Below are 24625 nucleotides of genomic sequence, written 5' to 3' on the forward strand. Positions count from 1 at the left end.
CATGCTTTTTAAACTGCAAAAATGCTGACTTCAAAAAAAAAATCTGTGCAAAACAAAGTACTTGGGACCACCACAAACTCACTTACAAAACAAAATGAAACAAAAAGAAAACCAATAGACAGTTTTAACCCATTACTTGTTCAACTCCAAATACTGTATTTCTAATAGTCGCTCAAGTGATCTTTTCATCAAATAACAAGAAAAAACAGACTCAGCTCAATGGAGGAACAACTGGTTTATGTGATAAAGAATGACGGTAAGCCTGTGGGTAAGTCTAAGGTAATTACAGAAACAGTCCATTGGTTTGCACATTTATTTTTGATGCATGGATGTCATGTAGAGTTAGGTGGGGAGGGAGGGGCAGGAAGAGTAGTTCAAATACTGGCATCAAATCTTACTGCAGTCATATAAAAAGCCAATGTTCGATGAATACCAATAAGATTTTCCTCATATGCTATTCCAACATGCAGAATTTCCTTACTACTGAGTTTATTAAGAAACAAATTTATTGCATGTGTGCACGTGTGTTTGCATATGCGCGTGTGCGCATGGAATCCAACACCATTCTCTTAGAAAGTAATGTCAGAGGAGTGGAATCCAAAGATTAGGGCCATGGGCTCTGTTTCTGAAACATAGTCACTAGGACTCCGCATCCAGCTCATGCATATGACTGCAAAGAAAATGCAGCAGCTGTGAGACAAGGCAGGAAGAAAGAGACACAGAGAAGCAAGAATGAGACCTGCACCAGTGGTCCGCTTTTGGTTACTTATGGGGCCGATTCTCCCTCCTGGCTGCAAGTAGAGAGTGCTTTTTGTTTGTTCTCTTTGTTTATTTTTAAAGTCACTACTATCCCACTATGCCATTTATCACATATAATTACTGAAGGTTTAACACGCTGATAACAGAATTCTGCTCCATCGCTGCAGTGTTACTCCACTGGAAGCTAAATATGTGTATTCAGAACCAACAAAGAACTCTTCATTACAGTGTGGTATGATCTGACATCCACAATTTACAAACAACTGAACGAAACACAAGGTTGGATTTTCAAACTAGACCTTGGCAATTAATGGTACAAGACTCAGTTTACTAGATTCCAGAGAAGTAAAACTGAAGATGTTGGAAAGATGTGCTATTTTTATCTGCTTCTGACAGTCACTGCAGCAGCCATGAAACCTTGCCTACAGGTATTTCTCTGAATGTTTAGATCAAGTACAATCAGGCGCAAGTGGTAACTATACAAAAATGATTACACAGATTCAAGACATTAAACTCATTTTAGTTTCATTAAATTTTTGATCAACTTTGCCTAATTTTACTAAAAATTTTTGTTAATTCAATTCTGACTAAGTATAAACCATTTACGTAGCAAAGTCCAATACCTCCCAGCACATCAGACTGCCATCGTTCCTTACTTTTTGAAAGAAGCATCCAATTTGCACCTGTGGCCACCACGCACCCTGCTGATCACGCAGCCCTGAGCCCTTCAAGCTTGAGGCACGTCGAGGGTGGCTGGGCTCTACCACATCCAAGCTGTGGGCATCAGATTAAGGCCACAAGCTCATTATGAGCCTTCAACTGACAGTCACAACCACTAAAGCTCTTGTGCTGCATCCAGTGGCAGGGGTCCTGGAAAGTTACTGAAATCAGAAGGAGCCTTTGTGCTATTGCTAATGCACGTCCATTCAAAAGCATATAACTAGAATACTGACTTTATTTCATACATTGTAATCCTAATGACATCACAGCGATATACCTAGAGACAAATGTCAGATAAAATTATTTTTTTCTATTCTGTATCTAATGAAAGAAGGTCTTATTATATGTGTATATAGATATGTGATCTATCTATCTATATATATTTTTTTCTGTCTGCAAAGGATATCCAAACTAAAAACGGTTGAAAATCTTCAGAACAGTGTAGCTAAAATAACTAATGTATTCTTGAAATACAAAATATCAGCTTCTGGACTTAAGTTCCTAAAACATTTTCTAAACATTATCAATCCTGACCCTTACCTAGGACTCATTTTTTTAAGGAGTACCCATTAATGTTTAGTGAAACTAGAAAATGTGAAAATTGTTCTGGTCAAGATGGCTTTCCAGCCAGTGTTGGTGTACTTGATTTGGAAGTACTAGTGGTTTCCAGGTAGGAGCACTGTCCTGGGCTGACACCGCTCGGACACTGCTGTGTGATTCCCTAGTCTTGTTCTAAATTTATGTTCTTTGCCAATAAAAATAGTGTAAGTTATCAAGGAAGGGGCCTAGAGTGACAAGTGGGAGAAATAAAACTAAGATTGGAAGCCAGTTTCCATGGCATATAATGGACTTCTTTGGCTGTGTCCTAGTATTTGCACAAGCGAAGAAGAGATGATTTTGAGGGATAAAGGGGACAGGAAGTGAAGGTTAAGAATAGTATAGACTCCTCGCAGCCTGGGAGCTAGGAGGACAGGTTTTAGATTCCATCTGACCAGAGCGCAAATAAAATTCGATTTCCCCCCTACTCTGTAGATATGTGATCTTACATGAATGGATTCTCTCTTGAGCCTCAGTTTTCTCATCTGAAAAATGGGGATGACGATATTTACCTCGCTGCATTGTGAGAATTAAACTGGATAATAGATGGTAAAATGCTTAGCAGAGTGCTTGGCACATAGTAAAATCAGTCAATAAACAGTAGCTGCTCCTAGTATTATTATTTGATTACTTTCATCCATACTTCTTTCCCAGCCTACAAAGCCTTTCATGACTTACTAATCCCTCCTCACTGCCCTGGGCTCATCCTGGACCATCTTTTCACCATACTCCAGCCACTTCGTTTTCCTTCTGTTACCTGATCCTGCCTTACAGTCTCTGCACTAGTTCCTCTACCTAGAATGTTCTTCCCAAAGATATTAACATGATTCCTTCTAAGACAACCAGGCTACAGCTTAAATATCACTTCCTGAGAGAGGGCCTTGCTCACCATCACTCTAAGGGAACACGAATCACTCTCCAGCAGAACCCTATCTTAACTGTCTACAGAGCAGAGTCACATCTGATGTTTCCTCGTGCGTGTTTTTGTTGAGTACTCTCTCTCTTGCCACACTAAAATATAAATTGAGCAAGAACAGAGACGTCCACAACTGAATCTCTAGTACGCAGAACTAGTTCTAAGTACTAGTGTAAAAAGGAAGGAAGGGAGGAGGCAAAAAAGGAGTAGGTGACAGGAGGGAGGGAGAGAGGGAAGGCAAGAGACCTGAGGCTGTAAAAAAGTGAACTGGAGGCTTTAAAGGTTACTACAATTTGGTAGGGGACCTGGTTTTCTACCTAAGTGGACATGACGTGAATTCCCGTACTGACGGCAGCACTGAAAGGCATGGTCTGATGTACACACATACACACGCCCCACGTCCACACGTGCACACATGCAGGTTCATCTATGCCCTTCTCCGGCCACGTGCACATCTCAGGATGAGCCCTGAGAGTGAACTGCGAGCCATACGCTCCAACCGACAGGACCTGGCACCTCCTCGCTATAAGTTTTCCTCATCTATAAATTAAATGGCTCACTGTATTCCTTTTTGTCTGTTTTCTGTTATGACTAAGTGTGGTTTATTAGGCAAACAGATTACTCAAGAATCCTAATCGGTAGGAATGTTTATGTCTTTTCTAATGGGAACATGATTTCCCAACTTTGGTATTCTGTCAAATCTCTTTATTTTGTAAAATATAAGCTCAGAATCTCTCCAAAACTATATTAGCGGGGGTGCATAAAACTTTATCAGCAGCATTTTGTTTTATCAATGGAATGGTAAGAGTTCAAATAGAAATGGGTTGCCCTTTTCATTCTCTGAAGTATTAGAATGTTCAAGAGAAGGGAATAATTTTAAAAGCACTCACCCCTCTGTGTAGCAGAGTAAGGACTGTAATTCTCAACTCAAGTGCCAAACAAGGATGCAATTAACTTCAGCAAAGGGAGAAAGAGCCTAGAAATTGTCTATATAATGTTTTATCTTTCAGTTTCACACTAGCAATATGTTAACGTAAATTAATGTACTTCATGATGCAAAAAGTGAACAGTAAATTATAACATAAAGGTTCGGCCTGGCAGGAGAAGAAAACTGAGTTGTGCACATGGTTTTGTAAATAATTTGAATTGGTTTTTATAGGCTAAGTTTTTAATTTTCATTAAGGTTTTAATTTCATTTTATTAAGAAGAAAAAGTTTGTATTCTACTAGTTCTCTCATAATTACACGAATAGTTAGTTAATAAAGCATTTAACATGAAATTTGTGTTTCTGGGACTTGATCTCAAGGTTTCAATCCAGACCACTTAAAAGAAATAAGACGCATCATCCACGTTAAGGTGTTGGCTATAAAACTCTATGCCTTCAGAATTTCTTGAAACTTCCTGGGAAAAAGACCACATTTCTAATAGTTTTCAGAAAACTTACTCTACTGGTAAAGAAGTAAAAAATAAAACTAGTGAAATACCATTCTGCCGACAACGTAGAGGTGAGGCGAAAATGTTCACGTCAGCACCCATCCCTTTAACATACACTCCTCTACCGAGTTCTCCAGAGGTACACAGGGAAAAAGGGAAATTTGTCTTCTCAACTTTTCCAGTCTGAAGCTGTCACTATCAGGTCTCTCCTAGGACCTGAATTCTTAGGTTCTTGGGGATATGCCAGCCATTCCCAAAGAGGGACAGAGCAGGGAGACCAAGACAATGAGATCAGACACTCCAGAGCACAGCGAATATTTTGGCAAAAAACAGGTGGTGTTGAGGAAACCTACTTCCCAAGTTTCTTCAGTGCTCATTTAACCAACACAAACTAATAAAGGGAGAAGTGCCTGCAGGATACTCCAAATTCTGATGTTACAGAAATGACCCAGAAGAAAAATGGACAGTGTTTATCATTCTAGAAAGATTATGGTCAACGGAATATTTTTCCAATCCACACAAGGGACTATGTTTGTGTGGCCAACATATCCTCAAATGAATGGAAGTAATGATGTCTGAGAATGGAAAAGGAAAACGCCATTTCCTGGCATCAGGAGCTTAAAGAAACCATTACATTTAAATATTCATCAACAGCAGAACAGATGAATAAAATGTGTTACATTTATAAATGGAATACAACGTAAATTAAATGAACAAGCTCCAATTCCATACAACACAGATGAATCTTAAAAACAATGTACAAAGAAGCCAGATACCCAGGTACAGTGTGTGATTTCACAAATGTAGTTCAAAAATAGATAAAGAATTATAACGCTTAGCAATGCACACGAGACGGCAAAACTGTGAAGAAAAGTCGGGAAGTGATTATCATAAAAGTCAGGACAGTGTGGTTGCCTTTGGGGAGAGAGAAGGGGAGAGACTAGGAAAAAGAAGGTGGAGGATTTCTGGGGTGAGGGGAGCTGGCAAAGTTCTAATTCCTGGTCTGGGTGGTGGTTACTGGGTGTCCACTTTATGATAATTCATTATGCCACACATGTATATTGTCTTCACTTTTCTAAATATGTTATCATTTTTTAAAAGTTAAAAAAGGTTTACTAACAAAGATTTACTAATAGTTATTTGTAGTCACCATCTTGCTACAGAGCCCGCACTGCCTTTTATAATTTAGCCAATCCATATGTATAAAGTTGGTAATGACAACGAGGTCTTCCATTTCCTGTGTGTTCTCCCACAAAGAGGAACAAAATGCTTCGTAAGTATGCAGAACGAACTTATTTTACCTGACATTCATTCATCACAGAACTACATGATCATATACGGCAAGCCTGAGGGTCTGAGGACCGAGGTTCCCATCATTCATGACCTCTGGATCTGCAGGTGGGAATAACCATTCTCTGGGGAAGGTGGAGCGAGGTCGTGCGAGCTAGCGCCTCTCACACGGGGTGGCACAGCACATGCACTAACCTCTCCCTACAGCCGACAGCACACTGTGGTTTCCACCTTTCCATCTCCTGCTCTCTACTCCCACTGGGCTGCGACCACATCTCCAGCACCACGACTGCCTGTAGCAGGCATGAAGTAATAAAAGTGATGTTTGTTATCATCAGGGATAGTAATAACTAACATTTACTGAGTGCTTTCTACGTGCCAAACATTGTTCTAACTACTTTACATGCAGTATTATCTTTATTCCTATGAAAAAGTAAGTATTCTCTCCACTTTATAGACAAACTGAAGCACAGAAAGGTTAGGTAGCTTGCCTGAGGTCGCACAGATAGAAAATGGCAGGTCTAGGACCCTGGCTCAGGTCTACTGATCGCCTAGATTCTTCAGACCACACTCTTTCCTCTAAATCCCACTAAATTACACCATGAGACCTCAGGACAGTAAATCCTAACTGAGACTTTATAAAGAAATAAATGCCTGAAAATAGGAAGGTGAGAACCTTAACATTGGCCCAAGTTTCAAGGTTTAAACCAAATCTTGAGATATTCTACCTTCTGGCAATGTTTGTCTATAAACTCATAGGTGAACACCTGCTATATACAAGAATAAACTATTATAATTACAGCCACTATACTAATTGTGAGTTGACTAAATACAGGAAGCACTGAAAAGTTTTTAAAAGCACAGTAATCGAAAGAAGAGAACTCTTCAAAACACAGAGGTGATGGTTAATTTGAACACACATTATATTTAGAAGAGTAATGTAAGAAAATCTTCCAAATTTACCAGTAAGCTTTGGATAATGAATATGCTAGTAACTCAGGTGATTTAATTAAGTTGCAGGAAATTCAATTTCATTGCATTCACTTGTATACTTAGTAAAGCTATAATCAAATTAAAAACACTCTCTTGAATTTTGCTTTGAAAGTCATGCCCTTGGCTGTGAAGCAGTTCTCACACACCTGGACTGAGAGAAGGGGCAGCACTGACACCCAGTCTCCTCTCTGGTCTGGTAGGTCACCACAGAACACATGAACAGAGAGAAAACTGACTAAGCTCTTCTTGGCATTAGAAGCTAAAGAAGACTTTGGCTTCATTCTTAAACAAATGAAAAAAAAGAGGTATGACTCCCAAAATGTGGATGAGGGAGGGAGTCAGGGTGAGGAGGCAACAAACCACAAGAATGACTAAGCTCAGAAGTCACCTTGTCTGAGAAATTAATTTTACTCCCATTCACCCAAATACACAGTGAGTCCTGTGCAAGATAAGCCTCTCAGAGAACGTGGATGATTTATAGGCGGTTTATTGTAATGTTCCAGAACCTACTTAACGTGTTTTAAACAAATTAAGTACTTCTTACCACCCTAGAACCAAAAGGAAGAAACAGACACCCGCTGCCTGTCTCTGCGGTCTCAGAGGGATGCATTGGGTGGCTGTCGGGAAACGGCAGCACTAGCATCCAGATTTACTGCTGCCTGGCCCTCCGTCTTCTGTTGTTTGGTTTGTCCTTAAGAGGACAGTTGCGAGGCATCGAGGCAGTTCTCTGCACGCCTTGTAAAGCAGCAGCGGCTCCTCCCCGACCAGGGCTCCCCACCCCAAGCCTCACCGTCACCAGGGCAGCAGTTCACTCACGTAAATGGTCCTTCTCCCCTCTCCTGCTGTTTCCAAACTGGAGGGCCTTCCCCCCACTGTCCTGATTCTTCCCAGGGTCTACACCAAGGGCTTAATTACTGGGCTCAACTGTTTTATCTGATTCATAGTCCATGGTAATATTAGTAAAATCAAAGCAATTCTGGGGCTCATCACCTCAATCCAACAAAAGACTGGGCTGACTGGAGGCTGGGCTAAAGACCTTCTGGGTATGGTGTTACCCTTTGGGGGTCTTAACTGAAAGCCCAAGGTGTTTAGCTTGACCATTCCCTCTCAACAATCACTGGATTCCAATTGTGAACCCCTGGCCCAGGAGTTCCAGAACCCCCGCTCAGATGCTAGCCACTGCTGAGACGCAGGCAAATGACCATGGGCGGAAAGCAGGACAGAACATTAAGCTCCTCGCTCTGTCCTTCTGTTCTCTGGGCTCCTGGTCCCCTCAGTGCTCACTGACCGACTACTTCTCCAATGCCTTCAGAACAGATTCTGTTTTGCCCAGTTTTCCTAGCTGCTCTTGGCAGGAAGGCTGGGGTGCAAGCTTATTTACCATAATCAAAAGCAAACATTTCCAAAGTTCAATTTTTTTTCCTTGATGAGACTGACTCTTATCCAAACAAACCACAAAGGCCTACTCATGGTCAACAGACTGAAGGACCTCAGAAGACCATCTAACATTTATGTGAAAACACAGAATATTTTTTACGCACAATACATTTAATACCAAGATGACATCACTGTACAAAATAAATACTGAATCATTTTCAGGAAAACTATTTCTCCAAACTATTTTGATTACAAAGAGCACCAGGAAAGTTACTACCTTGGGCAAAGCTGTGGGTTCTGGGACTGCAGGCCCCCATACAGCACAAAGCAAGGCCCATGTAGTATGCACTCATCTTTCCAAACCAAGCAAGCTAAGGTTTTTGCCCGTGAGGCTCAGAACCCAACCTCTGCCTTCAAGGCTAGAGTATTAAGGTGTCCACGCAGCCCTCCTCGGTGTTCACCAGTCACCAAATACGGTACACTCCAGTGCTCGAGGTAGGGCTCAGCAAGGGCCAGATAGTAAGAAGTACAGGCTTTGTATGGTTTCTGTTGCAAGCACTCAACTCTTGCACTGAGCCAAGTAGCCATGGACAACATATGAATGAATGTGACTGTGTTCCAACAAAATGTTAGGAATGCTAAATTCTGAATTTAATATCATTATCATTTGTCAGAAGATATTATTCTTAAGTTTTTTTCAACCATTTTCAAAAATTATAAAAACTGTTTTTAGGGTGTGGGCTGTACAAAAAGAGGCAGTGGACCAGATTTGGCTAGAGTTTGCTGACCCCTGCTCAAGAGCACTGTCATTCCATGAAACTAACTAAGTCCTTGACTCTAACATCCATCTGCCCCTCTTCGTGAACCTTCCCACTGCGCCTCTAGGAACAGTGTTCTCTAACTTTAGCATGCCTTGGAATCATCTGAATCATCCAAGGGCTGATGAAAACGCAGGTGGGAGGGCGTCACACCCAGGGATTCTGAGTCGGTAAGTCTAGGGTAGGACATTCATCATTGTCCCTGTGCTGGGACCTTGAGGACCACTGCTCCACAAATTTCTCAATATTATCAGCAAATGATAGTACATCCTCACGCTCAGCTTAGAACATTCCCTCAACTCTCTTGACTCACCTGCAATATATTTACCATCTCTCTGACATTTTGGGAGTCCTCACTGGCACTTTTTCTCCCTTATTCTTTCTAATTTCTAAAATGATTTTTCATTTAAAAAGTAATAGATGCACATGGCAAACAAAAATCAAACATTACAGTGAGATGTCATTCTCTCTCCCAAATCTTACTCCAGCTCCCCCCGCATTCTTCATAGCCAATAAAACATGAAGTCACGATTATTTTAGGTCCAAAATATATTCTGATCTACGCACTTCCATCCACCTCCCACTTCACCCCATGCTACCATCTTTTACTTTCCCACAGCCTTCTGACTGTGCTCCACACACCTACTCTGCCACTCCAAACATTTTGCAGAAAGCATGCAGAATGATCCTTGTAAGATAAAATCATTCCTTGCTTAAAACCATCCTTCTAAAGGATTTCAGCAGCCATACCAGATGTGGCCCCCATCACCCCTTCTGCCTCATCCTCACTCAGCCCTTTGGCCTGTGCTGGTCCTCATGCTCCTCTGACCAGGCTCGGCACCCCTACTCGCTGCTCCCAGCCTGAGATTCTCTCCCACCCTCCACGCCCCTCCCGCTTCAGTCAGCCAACCCGATTCCTCTTTCACTTCTCAGGCGCAAATCACGTCCTCAGGAAGGTCATCCCTGACCCTCCTAGACCAGGCTAAGATCTCCTTAATGTGTAGTTTTTTTCTAACCATTGGTCTCCACATTAAAATCATAAAAACTGCTAATATTTATTAGATTAGGCACTGTTCTAAGCCCTTCATATGTTTGTTTATTTAATCGTCACAAATCCCCACGAGGTAGAAGCAATTAGAATTCCCCTCTCTTCTCTTTCTCCCCCCAGTCTCCTTTATTAACTACAGGAGGGAACTGAGGTATAAAGGGGTTAAACGGTTCTCCCAAGTTCAAGTAGCTAGTGAGTGGAAGAGGCAGGATGCCAATTCAAGTCATGTCTCCAGACCATCAGTACTGCCTCTTGAATAGCAGAGAACTTGACTAGATTTTAATTTTCATGGGGCCAGGCACCATGCACACAGAGTTCACACCAAGCCTGGCACATATTACTCAATTCACTGAATGAACTGATTGATTATATTTTTAGCAGAATAGCATATATTATTCATAAGTCCACAGTAAGGCTTATTTCAAAAAAGGGCTTTCCACCCTTCCACTGGTCTTAGTATAAGCCACTGCAGACCCTATTTTTAACTATGTGTTAAAAAACCATTTCACCTACTTACATGCAAACATAAGCCAGCATAAACAGAACATGAAGATATCAACATAATCTAGTTGTTAAATTTCTGTGACAATTATCTTTAGAGAGGAATAAGAATTCTTGCGGAGTATCTTTACATTCAAAGGTACACAGGAGAGCAGTGATGGACAGGTAAAAATAATGTCTTAAATCACAACTTCATTCCATTTAGTATTGTTTCATTATTAAGTTGTGATACACATACAATTCAAATTCCCCCTCACTGAACTTACACCAACCAAACTCAGGAAATTAAATAAGCTTTTTAAGATGCAATTGTCTTCCTTTGCTATTCAAGCTTTCATTTCTACTCACTATCCAAAACATAGGGAATAAAAATATTTAAATAATGAGGTATCCTTCACTATACAAACTCAGGAACCAAGCAGAATTGGATGGCAAAGAATATTTGAATGCAATTTATTTTCAGATTTTAAATAAAGGAGGGCACGGTATTTGGTTTGGCTGTTCGTCGAAGAGAGGACTAGGTTGAGAAAAAAAGAGAAAAGGCTGTGAAACATTTAACTAGATTTTAAGTCTCCTGGGGACAGTGATTATATTTCTGAATCTTTTCATCAACCCTGTACATAGCACACATCAGATGTCCAATCAGCATTCTGTTGAGTGTTTAATGTGTTAATACACAGGCAATACAGTGTCTTTATTCCTGAACTATGGTTTACGTGTACACTGTAAATTTATTTCAAACTTACTATCATGATGAAAATAGTATTTAAAAATACATAGCTTTTAACTAATAGTTAATAAAATTGGCAACTCAGGTTGATTTCTGGGAACTACCTTTTCGTTAACTTACAGTTAGGTAGTTAAAAACCCTGCCTATGCGGGGTTGGGGAGGGGGGAAGAACCCTACCTGTGGAATGTGTTAGCAGTATTATTGTGGGTAAGCAGCCAACCATGCTAACACTTTAGACTGCTCATATGCAGAATGGGGATAATATATCTACCACATAGTTATTGTAAGGATTAAACGCTCCCGATGTACATAAAGCAAATCCATAAATAAATAAAGCATTTCATAAATAAACAAACAATAAATAAACATCCAATAAATATTAGCTGCTATATTACTATTGTTATATATACAAATATAAACTTGTATATTTACATTACTTACTAATTTACTAAAATGTGATGGTGAGTATTGTGATTTAGATATAGACAAATATCAATGCCAAAAGCAAAGATATAATGATGTTTTTGTCAATACATAACAAATAGAAAACCACAATATCAGTAAATCTGTAGGCGGTTCAAAGTAGAAAACATCTACAAAACTCAACCAGAAAGTGCTTTTTAAAAGATATATTTTAAGACAAATAATCTTGTCAGGAGCCTGCTAAATCCTATAGTCCAAAAAAGAAAAAAACCCAACAAACTATTATGTCAGCCAAAGAAAAATATATCCATGTGAATACAATCTCCATATTCTTAGGAAATATTATCCTGTACAAAATAAGTAACAGTGCATCATTTTCATAAGAACAATTTCTCCAAAAGTGAATACAAAGAGCACCTGGAGACTATTCCCAAAAGAACTATTTTACGGAACCCTCCAGAGTATCAGGAACTGACGACAGTGGGTAATACCAAAACAAAAACTGAGAAGTTAGAGAAAAGTAACTTAGATGGTTTTGCAAGTTGCACAGAAGGAAATTTCTATGCTTAGAATTGTTATGAAATAAGTTTGTTTTAGAAAAAGAGTTTAATGGGTCAACTGAAAAACGCAAATGTAATGGTGCAAACACTTCGCTAACTGGGGAATTCAGAGCCCCGTGACCCAGCATCACTAAGCTGGCACCCTGGACACGGAGTGTGGAGACTCCAGCCTGCCGGCCCAGGTGCGCCGAGGCTTATGTTCTGTGATGGGGCAGCTCCTGCTGGCTCAGCGCTCAGCCCGCACAGAGAGGGTCTTCAGTGCTGTCAGTCTGCACAGCCCAGCCACGTGACTGCTTTCTTCTGGTGGACTAGGTTTGGCATCTTACCAATGGTATTCTTAGCACTCTATTTTACCTTCCTTCCTCCCAGCCTTGGTTTTTGCATTGAGAGTGATTACATTTTTATTGCGGTAAAATATATGTAACAAAAATTTACCACTTTAACCATTTTAAGTGTACAATTCATTAAGCATATTCACAACATTGTACAACCATCAACCATCCATTTCCAAACCTTTTTAATCATCCCAAACAGAAAATTTGTACCCATTAAACAGTAACCCTGCATCTGCTCCTCTCCCGGTCCCTAGTAACCTCTATTAGACTGTCTCTATGAATTTGTCTATTCTAGGTACCTCATATAAGTGGAATCATACAATAGCTGTCCTTTTATTTACTCCTCAGACTGTTTACAGTTCTACTTACTCCTAAGTGAGCACTGATAACTCATACTGATTTTACCTGATTTTATCATCTGATACAAAACACATATGACTAGATTATTAATTACTCCAGCCATAACACCTATTCACCCACAGCCAAAAGCCTAGCAGTCTTCAATAAACAGTTATGCCAGATACAGTATTTGGCATGATTTAAGACAGGATCACTTCTGATGCATGACACACCCTCCATGATGGTGCTGATAAACTTCTCCACTTCGCCTGCCCGTGCCTTCCTACGGCTCTGTCCAGCCCAGTGCAACTCCACGTAAAGCAGCATGCAGGACGCCCAGATGCCTAACATCTGAAGTAGTGAAACACTTCCACATACCCAATGCCATCCGATCACAATTGGAAATAGGTGAACTTTGTACTTTCTGTCCTGTTATGCAACTTTCTCTCATCTCAAGGTGATCCCAAGATACCTAGCTCACTGAGTCCTCAAAAGCATTCAGTGCCTAAGCAAGTCACCCCCATTCAATGACCTCTGGCTTCAGAACTACTTCTTTATGCTAATAGACTTTTAATTCTAGCTAGCTGACTCTGGCATGGCAATTGAAACTAGCATTCTAATTAAAATGATTCCCATAAGACTGAAAAATTGAGAACTAGTGTATTATTTAAAGAACTGTAGAGAAAATCAGGGTGCCAACAGATAGCAAATAAAACAAAATGCTTCAGTTTTCAAAAGAATGGGTTTTGCCTATCCTTTTGAAAAAGGAGCAATGATTACTAGAATTCAGATATACTTTTAAAGTCACACTAAAAGATCCCACTTTTCTTTTTTTAATAGGGTTACCGGGCTGAAGGAATTCTAAGAATGTGGTATACCAAGATTTGCAAGACATTTGCTAAGCTGTCACATGACATACAAGATAGAGAAATATGTGGATTCCTAGTTAACTGAAACCCAAACAGTACTAATCAATGGTTTGAGATCAACTTGCAACTTGTAAGACACGGCATGCCTTAAATCTTATCCAGAAACCTTTAACATTTATCAGGTAATTTTCATGAAAGAACAAAAATGATACGTTTACACATGTTACAAAGCTAGAAAGGGCAGCTAATATCAGAATGCATCTTTTTAAAAAATTTGTAAAGAAGTGAAAAATACAATAAAACATAACGAATTCTTTCAGTGTTTATCAAGGTCTTAACTTACTGTATGTCAGATCCTGTGCCCGGAACATGGTTTATAAGAACTGTAAAAATCTGGCAGATGCGGCTCACAGACTGGCTTACTGTCTAATCAGTGGGAGTTGTTTTTTTTTTTTTTAATTGCATGTTTTGCCAAAAGTTGAAAACCAGAAGACTTTTTTTTTTTTTTTTACAAAGATGTACATATTTAACTTCTCTTAAAAAAAAAAAAAAAACTAACTGGAAAAACTATACCCAGGTTCCTACTTAGCAACAACAGGTTGAGTTACAGAGTGGCTCTATCTACCACGATCCTACGATCACACTACCTGCTTGCCTTCACTAAGGAACTGATCCCTCAGGAATTATCCCGTAAAATATAACTAAGTACTGTCTTGCCAGAGACTTGTGTCAATGTTAACAGAATCAACTGAAGAACAGAAATGCTTAGTAAAAGACACAAAAGGATCTGAAGAGAAAATCCCCAGGTATGGTAGACCCATGGGGCTGCTGGTATCAGACAGAGGCTTGCAAAGGTGTTGATGCACCTCCAGACTGCAGAGGGTGGAGAGGCGGAACCGGAGACTTATCCTTAAAAGCTGAGAACCTCCAAGAACTGCTCTTAAGAGAACACCAAAGACTTCACCCACTGGCACGGGATCTAAAGAAAAGGGATCACTTTTGAGACATGAAATCACTGGATCCATACACATACACAGGTATGGAACTTGAAAAAGTGATTTTTCTTCTCTATAATGCTATCCACATTTATTGGCTGATATTCTTCAGACTTCCCTCATCAATCTGAAAAAAGCAGGGTGAAAACTTAAAGTTTTCCCTTTTTATACCAATTTTCAAAATAAGGAATTGGTAAACAGTAATCTCCAAAGTTGGAAAATAAATTTTGGTCAGCTCTGTCTCAGTATTACAAGGGACTCACGGATTCTTTTGCTTGTTTGTTTCCCAAATGTTACGGCAAATTACACTGAACTGTCTCTTTTAATCCTGTTGTCACTGTTCCTTGTAATTGCAAAGTAGTCCACATTTCGACAGTGGGACTCCTGTGCCTGCTCAGCATACTATCACACAGGTCTCTGAGGGCTTCATTGCTTTTTGGCACAAGATTATCCCAGGCTCATTCCCAATCCCCAACCCCCTCCCCACCGCCATGTCTGGAATAATCTGTTTCTCCAAGGAATTTTGGTTTCTTTTAGCGGGGAATGGTAACTAGCAAGATCTGGGCACTACGTATACCTACTGCTCCTGGGGTGCCATTGCTTCTGGCCACGTACGGCAGACAGAAAGGAAATACATTTCTGAAATATCATGAGTTCTTACTGATAGTACTGATTCAGATTTGACATTACAAGGTTTTTTCCTTAATTTCATTTTATATTTGTAATTTTCTGTTACACTCAAAATCTTGGGTTCTAATCACATGATTATGTTTTATACATAAACATCTAAAATTTTAAAGTCACAATACTAATATTATCAGTAACAATGAAACTACCGAAGAAAGTTCAAGACTTCTGTGTAGGTTTATGTCCTTAAAATATAACTAAGGATTTCCCACCTTTTTCATATACCAAATTTCTGTATGTTTGTGGTGTATTCTAAGATTTTTATATTGTTTTATTCTGATCCATTCTTCTGTCTGTCTAGGAAAAGCTGAATTTAATAGATATGTGATAAGTCAAATGAATCTCGAACTAACCGAACGTGGAGAACAGTCGACATACTTTTGGATAGAAAGGCCTCTAAGGGTTTCTTTTCTTTCTTTCAGTTGTTCATTCAATCACTTTCCAGTTCATTCTCTGGCAAAGGAATATGCCTATAAACTTTGAGTTTTGGTCTAAAATTGCAAAAGGAAAAAAAAAAAACTCAACATTTTGAGAAGACTTGAAACTGAAAAGCATGAATTAGCCATCTAAATCAATTATAAGCAGTACTTCAGTTATTTTTATACCAAAATTTCACTTATGTAAATTTGTGTATTGTTTTCAATTGTTTTAAGAAAGTTAAAAAAAATTTGCTTGTTTGTTTAAGATAAGAACTACTTAGGTTTCCCAAAGGAGCAAAATTTGCTTTTGTTTACCCTGGAGTACAGTTTAAAACACAAAGAGCTTTCAAAGAACACCTGCATAAACAGACGGCTGAGATCCATTCAACAGGTATCTCCTGAATAACTTCCCTGAAAGAAGGGATTTATTTTGAGACTTTATAAAGATAGCTTTGTTGAGTGTCACTAAATGGAATAAAGAAACTAATACAACGCCTACACAAGGGAATGTGACACATTCTATAAAACACTGTCTAAGTTTCATAATGGGTCAGTTTAATATGGGGCAATAAAACAATACATACAGACACCAAAACCAATTATGAAAATAATTTACCACTTCTGATCTTTTGCCTTCTAGTGTGTTTTCACTTTCTTTCCAAAATACTAGCTTGGTATTTAAATAAATGAACAGGAGCGGATCATGTCAAAGAATTACATTTTCTAATTTATAAAATAATATGAAATATTTTATTAATGTCAGAGTATTAACATGTTGCTTTTCAATAAATGAAGAAATAGTACATGTATTTAAAGGTATTATTAAGAGCTTTACAATTCCTCATTCATTTTAACAGTAGCTTACATTTCAGTAAAAGTACATTTGTAAATAGACACCATCATATTGCCATAAGGTTTTCTAGTGAGATCTCTTTTCTCCTTTAATGTCCTATAATGAACAGGACTCTCTGAATACGACCAGAGATGTACAAGAATAGTGTTAATTAGCATATAGAATGTCCCCCCCAAAACAACATGTTAAAACAGGCCAGCAGTGAGAATTCCACCTGTGGAATATGCTACATAGTTTACTGTCAACAATAAAAAATTATTACCATGTAATTACAGAAGCAGGCAAATATTGAGAAATACTGCCTGAACGGTGTAAGCAGTCCTTATTTACTCATAGTCTTACAGTATTTACTCCACAAACGACTGGGAATCAAGACTGCAAAGAGTGGCAGTGAAGAGCAGGCTTGTACGGCCTTAATTTCTTTGAAAATGTCTGGTAACTTTCCTTAGGTAGCTGGAGATTACCAGGTGGTTTGGAATAAGCATGTATAAGGTCACATCCAATTCATCTGAAGCTCAGTTTCAGTTTTTCAGGAAATTATTCTTTGTCCTCTTTATTAACTATTCTTCCCAGTAGCAATCATTGTAAAGGAAATATATGCGAGTTTTTGTCCAAATGTCTGTTTTGTGTTATTTATTATTTATATCTTGTTAACTTCTGAAAAGGAAATGCATACACCACTATCATTACAATAAAGATAAACCATTGGAAAACGCATTAAAAATCACATGGCCATTACAATCTAAAAACTGCATGTAACAAGAGCATGTAGAGGATTACAAGTGAACAGAACCTTTGTCACAAAAGGAGGAACAACAGTGACAGAAAACTGGGCTCAGTTAGAAAACAGTCACACTTGGACACAGAACTTAGCTTTGAGCTTCCCGGCAGCCAGTGCTGTCTGCAGATACGGGAGTTTCTGTCTAGGAATTTTATCAGGTGATGTTTTCAACTGCAGAAAGGGGTAGCATTTACGTACCCAATAAATCATTTCTAGGTGCCAACCAAATGTTTTTCTCTAAAGCTTGAAATCACTCTGATAATTTTAGAGAAAACCAACACGTTATAAAAGACTCCTTTGGCACGTTTAAATAGTGATGACAGGTGTGTGTGCTGTTAGCTTCGGAAAATACAGCTCTGCGCTTCCTTATACTGAGGCGTTTGCTGACAAAAGCATTTACTGAGGCAGAGATTCGTGGAAAAAACCAGGAAAAGTGCGATGCTGGTGACTGAATCCTGCTCTTCCCCGCCCCCGTCTGCAGCCCCACCCTTACCTCCTTGTCGGTGCTGTTCTGGAATACTGAACGCATCACAGTTTCAGCCTTAATCTGAAGTAGTAACAGCCCTGGAAGGCTCTCTGAGATTAGTGGTTTTCACACTGGTCCAGGGGCTCTTGGAGGGATACCAAGTGCAGAGGGTCCTGAGCTTCCAGAGCTTTGAAGAAAAAGTTCTTTTTCAGTTTAAATACTTTTAAACGCCCACACCTAAATCCTCTCTTAGTTAACAATGCTCATCAAATATGGTACTTATCTCTGCCCCTCTGGAAGGCTAAAGTCCAGAGGGAATAAGTTCTTGACATGTGAGTGACCAGTCGTGCATACGTTCTTTCCTTGGAGAACTGTGAGAGCTATTAGGGCTAAAAAGAGATTTTGATGTTCCAGATCTGCGCTGGGGAGGAAGAACCTAAGGATAGGTTGCCTGGCACAAAATCACAGCACCTGCCGACCTGACTGTTTTTTCACTTGTGAGAGACAAAATTAAGAAGACCTTCTATAAAGGTCCCCTAGCATTCATTTCTTCTGATGAGAGCAGTCAGTGGTGAAGGGCAGTATTAAAATTACCTAAAAGTATTCATAACCCTGTGTATTACTGTTGTCAACAACAGTAGTTAAGTAACGGTGGGAGCAGTAGCATCTGGTAAGTAGAGAGTTTACAGTTTACTCTGTGTGTGCATACACATATGTCACTGAGTACTCATAACTCTGAGAAATACAGATAGATCTGTCATCACCTCGTTTAACAGATGAATAAATCAAGGCTTTCAGAGGTTAAGTAACTTGCCTATGATAACATATATATTGGAACCTGAGACTCAAGTTCTGATCAGATACCTTCAAATCTCATATTCTATTAATGACATCATTTGTTCAATTTAAAGTTCCAGTTGCTGGTGCATTTTGCCCACTCAGAGCAACATTAACTTGCTTTTTCATATTATTTGGAAAAGAAACAGGTCCTACCCATACCCAAGGCTTAAATTAAACTGTGCACTATCAATAGTAACAAGCCATTTTAGTAATAAAATGGTATGTGATTTTTCTTTTAAAAATAGGTTTAAAAAGTTCTTTTATCTTCTTTATTCTAGTAAAAGTTACTTTTTATAGTGATTATTTTGTTTTTGGTTTTTGAGGTTATGAGAAAGGCTTTTGAGAAATCTCTATCCTATTATGTATTCTGAGCCCTCAAGACCCCTTTCTCCATCACAAATGATGCGGGCACAGCCACTGGCAAGTGAATACCTACACTGGAGTATCAGCGGTACTTACTTACAGGGATATTCATCTCATCTGGTTTTAAAGACCAAAAATTTCAAAACAATATATAAATGTAGAAATTATAACTCAAGTATCTTTCAGATCATCTCGAATGAATTTTGAACAGGGATACACTTTAAACAAGAATGCAAATGAGAAATTAATGACAAGCATTCAATAAGCCATATTAGCACAATTTTGTGCTAATTAATAGTATATTATACTTTTCTTTCTGCTGATTTGATAGTTTTGAAATCTCTAGGAGAAACCCTTCTAATGTCTTTTTCTGGGCGAGAGCACTTTCAGTAACAGGCTCTGGAATGAGCCAATTAGCTGTATGATTAAGCCAGGAGACCTGCTATTGAGATTAGCTGTCTCTTCTGTTTAAAATTCAGCTAATTTGTCAGGTTTTTTGTTGGAACTTTCTATAAAGAGCTTTACATTTATGATACAATTAGGACTTCTATTGTGTGCAAATTTGAGAGAAACAAGGCTTTGGGGCCTTAAAAATTACAGCAAATATGCACATAAATCGGTACCATTCCTAAATTAAAGAACTGGTTTTCCAGTTGTGTGGATTATCCAGGCATCTTTCATCCTCTGCTGTGCTTTGAATCAATGGTCATTTTTTGTGGTTCTCAAATATACTTCCCTAAGGATTTGGTGAATCCTTGGAGTTGGAAGAGAGAATTATGTCAGCAATTACGAAGGGAGACTGACTCTGGCTTTCAGTGGTACAGTCTATTTTTGCCCTCCCTTTCTATTGGTTTAATAAAGACAAAGACATTTATTTTGACCAAATCACAGAAGTGTTAGGCTTTGGGGGTGGGGGTAGATTTCTGAAGTAATATAAATGATAATACTATATCTTGGATCAGCAGACAAATACACACTACCATTTCATGTTAGCAGATGTCATATACAAATACGGTTCCATCTTCAAAAGGCTGAAATGCAGGGAGTTAAACTGAAACAAATGTCTTTACTACTGGCCGTGTTAGAGACAGATATGCTAATGGTCATTGAAAGGGATGTGGATTAGAACATTTTTTGAAAATTCATTTCACCATGGAATCCTTTCTTTACAGAGTACCTATTAACTTTTCACAGATTAGGAAAATGCTTTTAAATCAATTTTAAAAATCAATTATGCCATGAAACCCTATTTGCTTGAAATATAAATCACTGAGAAAAATCTCAAATTTGTAAATTTTGCATTTGAACACTATATTAAAAAACAGTTTATGCGAACCTGTAGGTCAACTAATTGACATAATGTACCTAAACATCAGGAAAAAGTTTTATATAAAGTTTACAAATGAGGTTTAAAATACAAAGCAATATTGTATGTATACATGTATTTTATACAATGCTTTGTAGAAAGCAGAGAATTTATTTATTTATTTATTTAATTTATTACATAGTCATGATTTTTTAAAAAATTTAAAACGCTTATTGATTCTTTCCTGAATGCAAGAGAAAATATAGCTCTTTCCTAACATTATGGCAGAGCATTTATTTAAAATGCATTAGTTCATTTGTCCATGACTTATTATAAATAAAATTAACCAAAACTCACAAGACGAAAAAGACTCCCACAGTTTATAGTATTTTTGTGTATGTGTGTGTGTGTAACTGAATTAAATGTCTTAAGTGGGGGCAAAGTAGAAAAATTTTATAAATTTAACAAATCATTTTAATTTTGAATGAATAGGAAGTAATTCTTATTTAAACCAGGTGGATTTGCTAACAACTTTATTGAAAACATTGGCTTGAAAGGCAAATTTTTTTTAAATGAAATGAAGGTTTGATTTTTTTACAACAAATTCCCACATACGCAGTAGTCACATGTATTTGAAATAAAGTTTTGTCATAAAACACTAAAGCTAGATTTTGTTTATGAATTCTTTTCAGTATTTTATTTCTTAACACTGTTGTAATTTGATATTTCATTTCATTAACAGAAGGCAAATCAGATAATTCTAAATTATCTAGAACAGATTATCCAGAACTAAGTTATCTAGAACAGGTAATTCTAAAACTTATACAGAAACACAAAAGACCCTGAATAGCCAAAACAATGTTGAGAAAGAAGAACAAAGCTGGAGGTATCATGCACCTTGATTTTAAACTCTACTACAAAGCTACCACAAACAAAATAGTATGGCACTGGCACAAAGGCAGACAGATAGATCAATGGAACAGAACAGAAATGAACCCACAGTTACCAGGGCAATTAATCTACAAGAAAGGAGGCAAGAATATACAATGGGGGAAAAGACAGCCTCTTCAGTAAATGCTGTTGGGAAAACTGGATGCAAAAGATTCAAACTGGACTACTGTCTCACACCATGCACAAAAACAAACTCAAAATGGATTCAAGACTTAAATATAAAATCTGAAACCATAAAACTTCTAGAAGAAAACATGGGCATTATGCTTTTTGACACTGGTCTAAGTAATATTTTTTTGGATATGTATTCTCAGGCAAGGAAAATAAAAGCAAAAAATGAACAAATATGCACAATGAAGGAAATAATTAACAAAGAAAAAGGCCACTCACTGAATGGGAGAATATATTTGCAAATGATATGACTGATAAGGGGTTAAACTGCACAGAATTCATACAATTCAACACCAAAAAAGCAAACCAGATTAAAAGATGGGCAGACGTTCTGAACAGACATTTTTCCTAAGAAGATATACAGATGGCCATCAGGCACATAAAAAGGTGCTCAGTACTACTAATCATCAGGGAAACACAAGTCCAAACCACAATGAGGTACTACCTCACACCTGTCAGAATGGCTATTATCAAGACGCTAACAAGTAACAAGCATTGGCAAGGATGTGGAGAAAAGGGAACCCTTGTGCACTGTTGCTGGGAATCCAAATCAGTGCAGCCACTATGGAAAGCAATATGGAGGTACCTCAAAAAATAAAAATATAGAACTACCGTAAGGTCCAGCAGTTCCACTCTTGGGTATGTATTGGAAGAAAACAAGAACACTAATTTGAAAAGATACACGCACCTCTATGTTCACTGCATCAATATTTACAATAGCCAAGATATGGAAGAAGCCTAAGTGTCAATCAACAGATAAATAAATAAAGAAAATATGGCCTATATGTACAATGGAACATTTCTCGGCCACAAAAAAAGAATGAAATCTTGCTATTTACAACAACGTGGATGGACATAGAGGGTGTTATGCTAAGTGAAATAAGTCAGATAGAGAAAAGACAAATACTGTATGCTTTTACTTATGTGGAATCCAAAACACACACACACCCCAAAACAGAAAAAGAAACAGAGTCACAGGTACAGAAAACAAACAGGTGGCTGCCAGAGGGGGCTGTGGTGGTAGAGGAGAGATATAAGTGAGGAAAATTAAGAGGTGCAAACTTCCAGCTGCAAAATAAATGAGTCACAGGTATGAAAAGTACAGTGTGGGGAATATAGTCAATAACTATGTAATATCTTTGAATGGTGACATATTGTAACTAGACTTACTATGGCGATCATTATGAAATCTGTAGAAGTATTGCATCATTATGTTGTGTGCCAGGAAGTAACATAGCATTCTAGGTCAATTATACTTCAAAAACAAACTAACAAAATCAAAGAAAAAGAAATCAGATCTGTGGTTACCAGATGTGGGAGGGATGTAATGTGCAAAATGAGAAATATAATTAACACTGCTATATGTTAAGTATGAAAGTTGCTGAGAGTAAATCCTAAGAGTTCTCACCACAAAGGAAAAAAACTGGTTTTTAAATTTCTTTTGTTCAGGATCTACATGAGATGATAGATGTTCACTAAAATTATTGTGATAATCATTTCACGATGCATGTAATTCAACCTTAAACTTACAGAAACCTCAATGTCATTTATATCTCAACAAAACTGGAAGAAAAAAAAGACTGGGAGTAATGTTTTGGTACACATCCACTAGTTGAATATGTATGTAGGCATGTCATTTGTGCATTTTAAAATCAAAATGTGCCAGTCTAACTAGGCTCATTTAAAACTCAGCAAAATCTGAAGTGTGGGTTAGCAAGTCTGAGCTACTTAAAGTGTACCTAAGCTTGAGCAAATAGATATACAGATATTGAGAATCAAGTTGTTTATGTCAGAGAAAGGAGCTCCAAATAATTCCTTACTTGTCGGGGAGAAGCTATGATAGACCTTGTTATGTTGGACTGAAACCGGAGAAGCAAATGGTATTAGATTAGACCTCGAAACAGAAATAAAAGAGTGTATGTATGTGTATATATTTCCTAGCTCTGTTCATGAAAAGGCCTAGAAGCAATGATATCAGGCGCGAGTGAGTACACCTAGGTGCACAGGTCTTGGTTACTAAGTACTAAAACACCGATCAAAGGAAACCAGGGCTTCTTGGGGAAATGGCTGACATCACGGCTGGGGCAGGGGAGGTATGGAATGAGCCAGAAAGAACTTGTGGGCCAGAAAGTTAAGGAAATGTTCAAAAAATGATGGAAGTATGTCAAAGAACAGAGGAGTCAACTTTAATGAGCTCTCAGTGGCCAAACTAGGAACAATTTGGGCAATGATAATAATGACTTATAATCCACAGAATAAAAATATCCAGATATAAGCGAGTAAATATACAGGGGAGAAAAGAAAGCTCTTCCTTGCCACAGAACTCCAATTACACATGTAGAAGGAATGATAGAAACAGGAAATCACCACTGAGAAATAGTAGAATAGTAAGTGTTTCAGATAAGAATCACAAGCTAGTGGAAGATACAGTATGAGTAAAAACACAGTATTTACCCAGTCACCAAGCATCTCACCACAAAACTCTAATTACAAAGGGAAACAATAATTTTACCGTGGAGAAAGTGGACATCTCCGTAACCAAGTGAGCAACGTAGACATACTGGCAATGAAACATACAGATGTCATGTGCTCCCTGATAGGATGTACCGAGAGGGATGCTTTGCTACCTTTGCGGTATTCTTGCCCAAAAGGCGTAACTTGAATTTAATTTTGATCATAGAAGAAAATCAGAAAAACCCAAATTGAGAGCCATGGTATGAATTTACTGACCAGCATTTTTCAAAAGCGTCAAAATTATGAAAGATGAACAGAGGAACCATACTGGATTAAAGGAAGCTAAGGAGAGTTGACAGCTCAATGCAGTGGGGGATCCTGGACTGGACCCCAGACCAGAAGTACATTAGTAGGACAATGAACAAAATGTGAGTAAAGGTCTATGGGTTAGGTAACAGAATAATACTAGTATTAATTTTTTCCTGGCTTTGATACTTGTACTGTGCTTATATAAGATGTTAGCGTTTGAGGAAGCTGAGTGAAGGGCATATAGAAATTCTTTGTGGGGAAACTTTGTACTATTTTTGTAACTTTTTAAAAACCTGAAATTATTTAAAAATTAAAAACTAA

The 24625-nt window shown here is 38.2% G+C and overlaps 1 protein-coding gene across 3 annotated transcripts in view; it reads right to left on the minus strand.

Moving 5' to 3' along the window:
- Window positions 1–24625, minus strand: part of UBE2E2 (ubiquitin conjugating enzyme E2 E2) — a 326256-nt gene that overhangs the window by 169242 nt on the left and 132389 nt on the right. The window contains exon 3 of one of the 3 annotated variants that reach the window (XM_045511241.2): window positions 17938–18097. The exons of the other annotated variants lie outside the window; for them this stretch is intronic. Within the exon in view, the coding sequence (XP_045367197.1) occupies window positions 17938–17973 (36 nt within the window). The 5' untranslated portion in view covers window positions 17974–18097. The remainder of the gene's footprint in view (window positions 1–17937; window positions 18098–24625) is intronic. 3 annotated transcript variants of the gene reach the window in all.

Source organism: Camelus bactrianus, chromosome 1 (assembly GCF_048773025.1).
Source record: "Camelus bactrianus isolate YW-2024 breed Bactrian camel chromosome 1, ASM4877302v1, whole genome shotgun sequence".
Taxonomy (NCBI): domain Eukaryota; kingdom Metazoa; phylum Chordata; class Mammalia; order Artiodactyla; family Camelidae; genus Camelus; species Camelus bactrianus.